Raw genomic sequence first — 9,715 nt, forward strand, 5'->3', positions numbered from 1 at the left:
CTCCAAATGTCTCTCCTGTTCTCTTCTCTTTGCAGCTGGAAGTGGCCACTCTTATTTCGGCCCCTACCATTAGGAGCATGGCCAACCAGATCATACAGTTTAACACAACCAGCAATGTAAGTGAGAAAGCCCCACTGGCATCGTCACTCGCATGCATCTGTGCTCTGATGATGACAATTGACCAGGTTATCCTACCTCTCCAGTAACTCCCAGGCTTAAAATCTTTATGATTATTTCATTCATTTGTTACTTCTTTCAGCAAATATCTACTAAGCAACTACACGTGTGCAAGTCTGCACTGGATACTAGGAACAAAGCAGGGGAAAAGATAGAATTACATCCCAGCAGGGAAAACAGACTTTAAACAACTCATTAGGCAATTGGTTAATTATTTAATTACCGTTGCGGTGAGTGCTGCTGAGAGAAAGTTCAGGGAAGTATGAAAGCACATAACAGAAGGATTCTCAGAAAGTCTGGAGGTCAAGAGGTCCTCAGGGACGAGGTGATGTGTTGGCCAAGCTGTGAAAGATGAATAGAGTGAACTCAGGCAGAGATGAGTGGAAAAGAGTTCCAGGCAGAAGGGAGAGAACATGCAAAGGCCCTGAGGTGGGAGGGAACATGACCTATTTAAGAAACTCAAAGAAGGCAGTGTTATTCAGCTAACTTCCTGGTATTGTAGTACCAGCAAAAGCCTGGCAGCACGGAGAGATTATGTCTCCTGCTCAGTCACTGTTGCGGTGATGATGGTGATCTCATTCTTTCAACAAGTTTCTATTGCATGCCTACGATGTGCCAGGCACTGTCCTAGGATAGGCCAATGAACAGTCAAAAGTCCCTGTTTGCATGGAACTTGCATTCTAGTAAATAGGGAACAGACAATAAACACGTTAAATAAGTAAAATATATTAGAAAGTGCTCAGGAGAGAAACAGCAAAGCAGGGAAGGAGAGCAGAAAACAGGGATGGAGCCGACATTTTAGATAAAGCACCCAGGGAGTCCTCAAGGAGAAGGAAACATCTGAGCAAAGACCTGAAGGAAACGGGAGAATGCACAGTGTGCAAATGTAGGGGAAGAGCATTCAGGAAACAGCAAGTGCGAAGGCACAGAGCAAGGAGTGTGCCCGAGATGTCTGAGGAACAGCAAAGCCAGTGTGGCTGGAACAGAGGGAGCAGAAGGGTGAAGGGCAGGAGAGGAGGCCAGGCAGTAAAAGGGTGGGGGACGGAGGGGGGAGGTCGCACATGGCCTAAGAAGTCAGGGCAAGGACACGGGCGCTTCCTCAGATGAGATGAGAAGCCACTGGAGGATGTGAGCAAAGGAGTGACATGGTCATACAAACACTTGGGAAGACTAGTTAGGAGATTTGGTTGCAGTTAATCCAGAGAATGAAGGTGACTCGGACCAGGGCGGTAGCAGAATGTGGCTAGAAGTGGTTGAATTCTGAGTGTGTTTTGAAGGTAGACACAACACGATTCGCTCGTGGATTGGATGAGGGATGAAGGCAGAGGGAACCAAGGGTGACTCCTGGGTTTTTAACTTGAGCAACCAGAGAGTGAAGTTTCCACTAATACTGCAGGGGGAGCAGGTTTCAAGGGAAAGTGGAGATCAGAAATCTGTGCTAATTTGCTCATTCTCTGCTCCCTCCACTAGAACTTATCTGTTCATTGATGTGTCCTCAGTTTCTAAGGCAGAGCATGATTCAAGGTCAATAAGTGTCTTTGAATGGATGGGTCCCCATCTCACCACACAAAGCTGAAACAATTTGCCCAAGTTCTGGTGGCAAATGCCCAGTAGAGCTGGAACAGTCATACCTCTTCCACAACCCAGCACCTGCAAGCACTTTCTGCAAGAACACCTTTGCCTGGTGTCAGTCAAGAACCATTCAACAGATTCAAACTTTCCCTGTCAGCCAAACCCTGACGTAACAGCAGCCCTTGCTTCAGTGAAAAGTTAAGTGACGTTGAGGGCTTTTTAGCAAGGCTGCCACCACTGAGCTGGGCCTGGGCACCACTGGCTCTCCTGCACTGCAGAATGAAAGATGTCATTGCTCCCTTCCAGGGACAGATTCTGGCAAATGATGTGGCAATGGAAGAAATTGAGGTCGTTGCCAAAAACGGCCGAATTTACACACTGACCGGAGTCCTCATTCCTCCCTCCATTGTGCCAATTCTGCCCCATCGATGTGACGAAACAAAGAGAGAACTGAAACTGGTAAGAAAATTAGGGTGATAAATAAGGGCCCCCAAACAGCCCCTCAGAGCAGACAACGTTCCACACCTCACGATTCTGAGCAAACCGACAGGAGCCTTGTCCCCGTGGGGCTTCTGTCGTCATGAAGAGGCCTGAGGTCCCCTCCCATCCACTGTGAACCACGTCCCTCAGGGAATTTCCACAGTGATAGAAACTGCTCAGGTATGTTCGTTTCCCAGAGCTGCCACAAATTACCTCAAATTACCACAAGCTGGGTGGCTTAACACAACGATAATTTATTCTCTCAAGTTCTGGAGGCTAGAAGTCTGAAATCAAGTTTTCAGCAGAGCCATGCTCTCTCTGAAAGCTCTAGGGCAGAATCCTTCCCAGCCTCTTCCCAGCTTCTGATGGCTCCAACAATCCTTGCGTTCCTTGGCTTGTGGCCACATCCCTCCAGTCTCTGCCTGTGCCTTCACATGGTCCCTTCCCTGGGACATGAATTTGGGAACAGACACTATTCAACCCACTACACCAGAGCGCCAGGATCAGAGTAGGGTTTTCTTCCCCCATAGGATTTAGGATCAGTCTCCCACCTCTTCCTTCCCCTGTCCCTGTCACCTGCTCCAGGCCCACAGCTTTACTCTCTCTAAGAGAGACTTAAAATGGAATGTCTTCTCGAGTAGATGCTCTGGCCTAACCAATCAACCATCTTTCTGTAGTTCTTTTCAAACCCTAGAACTTCTGTTTCCCTGTGAGCTTCTATACCCACTAATGGCCTTTTCTATTTCCATGGAAAATTTTGGGCTCAGCCAGTTTTAATCAAAGCACCCCAAATTCCTATACTACTATACATGCAATATTTCATTTCTCATGGAAACCAAAACCCCAACTTACAGCAACAACAGATCCCTGTCTTTCTTTTCAGGATATTTCAATACTATGTCAATGGTTATTTGCATGATAACCTTGGAACATGGTCACTGAGCAAGAATAAATGGTCTCATTTTTTTAATTTTGTCTTATTGATCCCTCTTCTTGTCATGAAGACTGGAAATAGCTACTTAGGCACCTGGCATGGGATTGTGGCTGATTCTTTTAATTCTAGATTTCTCAATAGATACAATAACTGTGATAAGTTTTAGGTTATCTGGTATGGTACTAGTCCTCTGTGCCAGTCAAATACCATCTGGGGGATTTGACTCCATTCTGAGCACCCCTTTTTAAAAGCAGCAGAAACATGGTAACTTTCCAAGCTCGTTCCCAGCATGTTTGATGTATTCTTTGGAAACAAGTAGTGGCAGTTTCATCACCTGGTTTAGACCAGGGTGAGGATCAGAACAGGCCAGAGAGAGTAGTCTCTTACCCCAAAGATTAAAATATTAGGAAAATAGGGCCTTTGCAGAAAAGAGTCAGAAATTAAATGTGTTCTTCAGAGCTCCCCAGCCCCAAGCAACTGCCATTCAAGTTCAGAGAAGGAAGTCTATGGAGGGACAAGGGCATCCCTAATGCCTGCCTTCCACAGGGTTGTTCTGTTTCAGATTGTTCAGAAGTTTATTCTCCATCTCCCTGAAGGACAGAACCAAGGTGTGGGTCTGAGCTGCAACACAAAGAATCTGGGTTGGGTCAGGAAAAGAACTTCCCAATATCCACCTCAGAATGATGTCTTCCTTTACTATTTTCTCAGTTTAGAGTCACACCTATCTGCTCTGTATGGTTTAGGATGGTTTTAATTGGGTCCAAATGCATTTTCTGCAAAGTTTTTAGGACTAGCAAGGAGTAGCAGCAGCCGGTATCTTCTAGAAGTCTCAGTTTTCACCAGGCTGACCCCATAGCTGCCATTGGGCATGTATATTTGGATCTTAGAGGCTTAATACATAACCCTCTGTACTAGTTAGGGTCCTTGCAGGAAACAGAATTTATCCAAGATGTTCAAATGAAGAGACTTAGATGAAGAAGCTACTGCAGAGGAGTGGGCATGGCGAAGGAAACAAACAGGCTATGCAGGGCACTGGGAGATGCGATGGCAGGAGACCATCACCACCCAGGACCAAAGAGCAGGGGAGCAGGGTATGGAGTCACCTGAACCAGTGAGAGCGGGAAGAGGGAGCTGGAGGGGTGATGCCAGAGCAGAGAGGGAGCAGGGAAGAAATTCCAGACCTTGCTCTCCTCCTACCCACAAATATCCTGCTGGTGCCTCATGTTGGCCAAAACCAATCAGAAGCTGGCAAGGGAGCCTGAGAGACCATCCTTCACCATCTACCTGCTGGGGCACAGAGCCAGGTAGGGAAGGTCAGAGAATGGATCTGGAGAGGTTTAGAGGCACACATCTCATTCCTTCCCTCCTGAATTCAGAACTGATGGAGGAAGAATCCAGGAGACTGAAAGGCAGAGATTCAACGTTCAGCCTTATTACTGCTAAGCTAAATGGAGAACATGGCCTTATGTCTGTGGCCAATGCCAGTACTTCATCCCTGGCACAGGTGGACAACTGGCGTGTCCCCTCTGAGGCAGGTGCCTCCCTCCATGCAGAGAGTTGATCAGAAGCCTGAGGCCTGTGAACAGGCTGGTTCTGCAAGAGGGAGGGGAAGGGGCTGCTTCTCAGCTCCTTCTCCCACCCCCACCTCCAGTACTGGCTACATCCCTTCTCCCTGGGGCAGAGTCAATGGGTCTGGGGGTAGGAGAGAGGCCAGGAGCGTGACTCTAGTGGAGCTCCCTTCACAAAGAAGCAAGCATGAGGCAAGGGACAGAGCTGTCCCCCTGCTCCCTCTCACAGGGACACCTGTACTGACCTACTGGCTCTTTCCTTCCAGGGCACCTGCGTGAGCTGTTCCCTAGTGCATTGGAGCAAATGCCCTGCCGACTCTGAGCCCACAGTGAGTGTGACAGCTTCGTGAGACCGCACATCACTCAAGCAATCCCACTTGTGTAGTTTCTCATCCTGTCTACCTCCCTTCTTTAAAAAATAGCAAGTACAAGGGCCAGCCCGGTGGTGCACTGGAGAGTGCGCCGCTTGGGAGTGTGGTGGCGCTCCCGCCGAGGGTTCGGATCCCATGTGGAGACTGGTTCCCACTCACTGGCTGAGCGCGGTGCGGGCGCAACGCCGAGGGTTGCGATCCCGTTGCCGGTCCCCAGTGCGGGCGCGACACCGAGGGTTGCGATCCCGTTACCGGTCAGTAAAAAAGACAAAAAGGAAAAAAAAAATAGCAAGTACAACTGGGGTCATACAAGACCGGCTCTTAGCCTGCTGTTTGGGGGGATGGTAAGAAAAGAACCCACAGACCTGTGTTTGAATCGTTCGCTGACCCTAGACAAGTTGTTTGACCTTGCTATTCTAATTTTCTTCATCTGTAAGTAATAACAACGAGGACAACAGGATTAGCACAGATAAAAACCCAAGCACAGGCCAGCCCCATGGCTCACTCGGGAGAGTGCGGCGCTGGTAGCACCAAGGCCGCAGGTTCGGAGCCTATATGGGGTTGGCCGGTGCACTCACTGGCTGAGCGTGGTGCGGGCAACACCAGGCCAAGGGTTACGATCCCCTTACCAGTCACAAAAAAAAGGGGGGGGGACGGGCCCAAAGAGGGTGACCAAGCTCTGGTGTGGTCTAGTGCCCTGTCCTGACATCAGTGGTGAAACAGAAGTAGAAAGGCTGGTGTACAGAGAAGCTGTGTAACGCCCAGAGGACCTTGAAATGAAGACTGCGATGCTTTCTTCCAGGCACTCTTCACACACAAATGTGTCTACACTGGCAGAATAAGGAGCCTGAAGAGCGGCTGTGCCCGATACTGCAATGCCACTGTGCAGGTGAGGAGCGTGTGGCCGAGGCTCTTGTCCAGACCACCAAGAGCGAGGCAGCCCCAGGCCACACTCTTGGGCCACAGGGTCTGTGTGGTCATGGGTGACCCATGGGGCCTTGGCAATGCCTTTCTGCAGGGAAATCAAAGGGTGGATTCTCTACACAGCAGCCAAGCCACCCCCTTCCTGTATCATACCCTCCCTTGGTTCTCTATCCCCCTCAACACAAAGTCCACGTCCCCACCTGCCCCATGCTGCCCGCCCTCTCCCGGGTCTCTGGCCTGTCTCCACCTTTCCTCCTACCTCAGAAGATGCGCGCCTGACTCCCCTCCCTCCCAGTGCTCCTCCGGGTTTTCTTGGAGCTGACTCATAGTTCAAGTCTGCATGTAACCATCACCTCTTCTATCACCACTCAATCCGTGGTGGCCTCTCCAGGCTTCCCCCACCTCTGGCCCTACCTGCCACCACTTTATAAAAGTACTTTATTTTTCCAGCACTTACCATTCTCTGAAATGATCTTCTTTTATTTTGTTTTTAATTTACATATTGACTCTTCGCTGCTGGAATATAGGCTCCACGAGCGCGAGCTTTCACCTGTTTTGTTGACACAGTGTCAGAGCCAGGGTGGCACTCATGGTGGGGGCTCAGTAAGTTTGTGGTGACCAGATGGCAGAGCACTAGCTGTGCCATCATCTACAAAAGGAAGCTCATAAGGAGGGGCTCATACTGTTTATTATAATAATGAACATTAAAATCTACCTCCTTTGTGGAACTGGCACTATGCTTAGGGTTTCAAAGGGCAACATGCATTTTGTTTCTCAGATACCCAAGTGCTGCAAAGGCTTCTATGGACCTGACTGCAACCAGTGTCCAGGAGGCTTCTCAAATCCATGCTTAGGAAATGGACAGGTGAGAAGGACAATCCCTGATGCACATTTGTTCATGATGCTGAAGATTGACACTGCTGAAGTCAAGTCATGCGATAATTTTTAAAACTGTTAAACCAAAAAATGACACAACGCTGGCCATTATTCCCAGGAAGCAGAAGAAATAAATCAGTTACTAAAAGAACAGACAGTGTGTGCAGTAGAAAGGATGTTGGTCCAGGGGGTGGGGGAAAGGGAGGGTCCCATGATGTTGCTTCCAGTCTCTGCTTTCCTGTTTTTGACCGCGGGACCTTGGGCAACCCAACAAGGCTCTCTGGACCTCACATTCCTCCTGCAGGAGATATCAGGGTTGACCTGCATTGATCTCCAAGATTCCTACCAGGACTAAGATTTTATAATACTTAAAAATGTATATATAGAGAGCATTGCCCAGTGATTGCTTTTTTTTTTTTTTTTAACCCATCTGCAAAACCCAGTGAAATGTTAACTCATCTAGCTTGGGGGCCAAAATTAAACAAAGCTAAAGGTAGCTGTGATTCTTATAGGGAAATTATAGACCTGCACATTTAATAAATCCACATCTAAAATATGGCTCTTTCAAGGGAATAGAAAAACTGTGCAACCATGAGTGGGAACACCACGCAGGCGAGGAGAATAGGGAGAGGCCTGTAGTGATGACCGTGGCCCCATGGTCGGGAAGGCAGCTGCGCCCAACTCTGGTGCAAATCACTCAGTGCAAACCCGGCCTTGCTGGGGAGGCGGGAGGCGAATATGTTTACCACGGAAGAGAGGACTCACTGCAGCTTGGAGGCACAGAGCTGAGCAAGTGAGACTGCAGAGAGAGAGGGGGGCCAGACAGTCATCTGAAGGTGCCTGTCTTACTGCTGTGATCCCTTTAAGTGTTGTTTGAAGGTTCCTGATGCACCATTGAGATCCCCCTTGAGTGATTCCCCTTAAAGTTCTAAATCCTGGCTCGGGATCCCCAAGCTCATCACTGTTTTAGCATCCTACCTGATAACAAGACGACTGCCCTTTCCACAAAGAGTCCCAAAGAGTCATTTCAAGTGGGACTGATCTCAATTCAAAGAAGTCAGGCCACAAAGTGAAAACATCTGGGACTCTTTCACCAGCATGTGTCCTAATGGCCCCCGGGCCTGCCTTTGCTCCCAGTGTGCAGATGGCCTCGGTGGCAATGGGACATGCATTTGCAAGGATGGCTTCCAAGGCTCCCGGTGTCAGTTCTGCTCTGATCCCAATACATATGGACCTCGGTGTGACAAAAGTAAGTGGTGCTTCCAGAGTGTCCTTCTACCAGCTCCACCTTGCGCTGCCGCAAGCTGATGGTGCAGGCCTGGTGTCTGGTGACACCTCTGCTTGAGGTATGCCATCATCACAGGCATTTCTTACACTCTGGTTCTCAAACTGTAGCACATGCTGATGGCTGGGCACTGCCATGCACTTTATGATTCAGTAGGCCTGGGGGGGGGGGCCTGAGAATTTGCATTTCTAACAAGCTCCCAGGGAATGTCGACACTGAAGTAATTATGGGTCCTATATCAAAAAACAGATTTGCTCCCTACCTTTCCAGAAGTCCTCTTCCATCAGCTCCTCCTTTTGCAAGATGTGTGACCATGGGCAAGTTAGGACACCTCTCTAGGCTTCAGTTCCTTCATCTGTAAAATGGGGATGACAATAATAGTGACTACCTTGTAAGGCTAGTACAAATTGCAAATGGAAAGCACTTGCCTAAGAACAATGCCTAGCATGTAGTCTGTGCTACAAATACGCCAGCTATTATTATTATCTATTATTGCTGTTGCTGCTGGTGCTTTTACTCTAACTGCAGTGACATAAATATGAAGAAACATGTAAAAGATGTAGAAAGTTCTACAATAGGCACTGGAAAAATGTAGTGATGCAATCTTAGAAAATACATTATGTTCTTTAAAATGACATTGTGTGTATATTTAAATACAGGTATGTCTACCCCTAGAAATATATTCCTAAATTAAGATTAGAACTAAACAATTGAGTGCAGTGAATAGATAAGAGCTTTCTGTGGAGTCAGACCAACCTGAAGTTAAGTCCCCACTCTGCCTGCAACTTACTGGCTGTATGACCTTACAGAAAGTCTCTCAATTTCCGCATCTATAAAACAAAGACGGTATTGGTACCTACTTCATAGATTGTTCACAGGATTAAGTTAGACCATAATTTGGAGCTTTCAGTTCAGAGCTTGCACCTAGCAAGGAATCAATAAACAAAGCCCTTCTTATTACCATCACAATTAACTCCACACGTTTGTTACAAAACACACAACCCTTCCCCTCTCTTACCTTGCTTGGTCTTCATAAATACCTCTCAAGATAGCCGGGAAAGCAGAGTACAGCAGATTCGAGGCTGCTGAATCCTATTCTATTGTCCTTTTTGCCCAATAAGATTTCTGGGAAAAAAAAAAGGGGGGGGGGGTATTCCAAAGCCTGATGATGAAGGCATTTCTCTGAAGCCAGCTGGAAGTAGGGGAGGTGGGCTTCCTGCTCTAACCCTCGCATCCTAGGTCTGTGGCTGCTCACGATCTCACACAGGGGTCTTACAAATTAAGCCCTGACTTACTTAAAAAAATTTTTTTTATTTGAGATCATTTTTATTAAGTATTTCCAAATTGTACAGTTCTGTTTATCCCAAAACATTGTTTTTCTTTTTTTTTTTTTATTGTGTCAATATACAATGTAGTTAGTTATTGTGTCCCATCACCAAAACCTCCCTCCCTCCTCCCTCTCCCCCCTCCCACCCAGATGTGTCCCCTCCATTTTCTTGTTGTAAGAGCTTTAGCTCCCTCCAATAAG

General features: G+C 47.8%; 1 protein-coding gene across 1 annotated transcript in view; it reads left to right on the top strand.

Moving 5' to 3' along the window:
* The window catches only part of LOC103606350 (stabilin-2-like), a gene marked incomplete at its 3' end in the record, with an annotated part of 124,450 nt that extends 116,299 nt beyond the window's left edge, over positions 1–8,151 (top strand). The window contains exons 17-22 of the mRNA XM_008590964.1: positions 36–116; positions 2,056–2,208; positions 4,998–5,060; positions 5,905–5,991; positions 6,805–6,891; positions 8,040–8,151. Coding sequence (XP_008589186.1) covers positions 36–116; positions 2,056–2,208; positions 4,998–5,060; positions 5,905–5,991; positions 6,805–6,891; positions 8,040–8,151 — 583 coding nt within the window. The remainder of the gene's footprint in view (positions 1–35; positions 117–2,055; positions 2,209–4,997; positions 5,061–5,904; positions 5,992–6,804; positions 6,892–8,039) is intronic.
* Between the last annotated feature and the right edge of the window lie 1,564 nt (positions 8,152–9,715).

Source organism: Galeopterus variegatus, unplaced genomic scaffold (assembly GCF_000696425.1).
Source record: "Galeopterus variegatus unplaced genomic scaffold, G_variegatus-3.0.2 Scaffold6513, whole genome shotgun sequence".
NCBI lineage: Eukaryota > Metazoa > Chordata > Mammalia > Dermoptera > Cynocephalidae > Galeopterus > Galeopterus variegatus.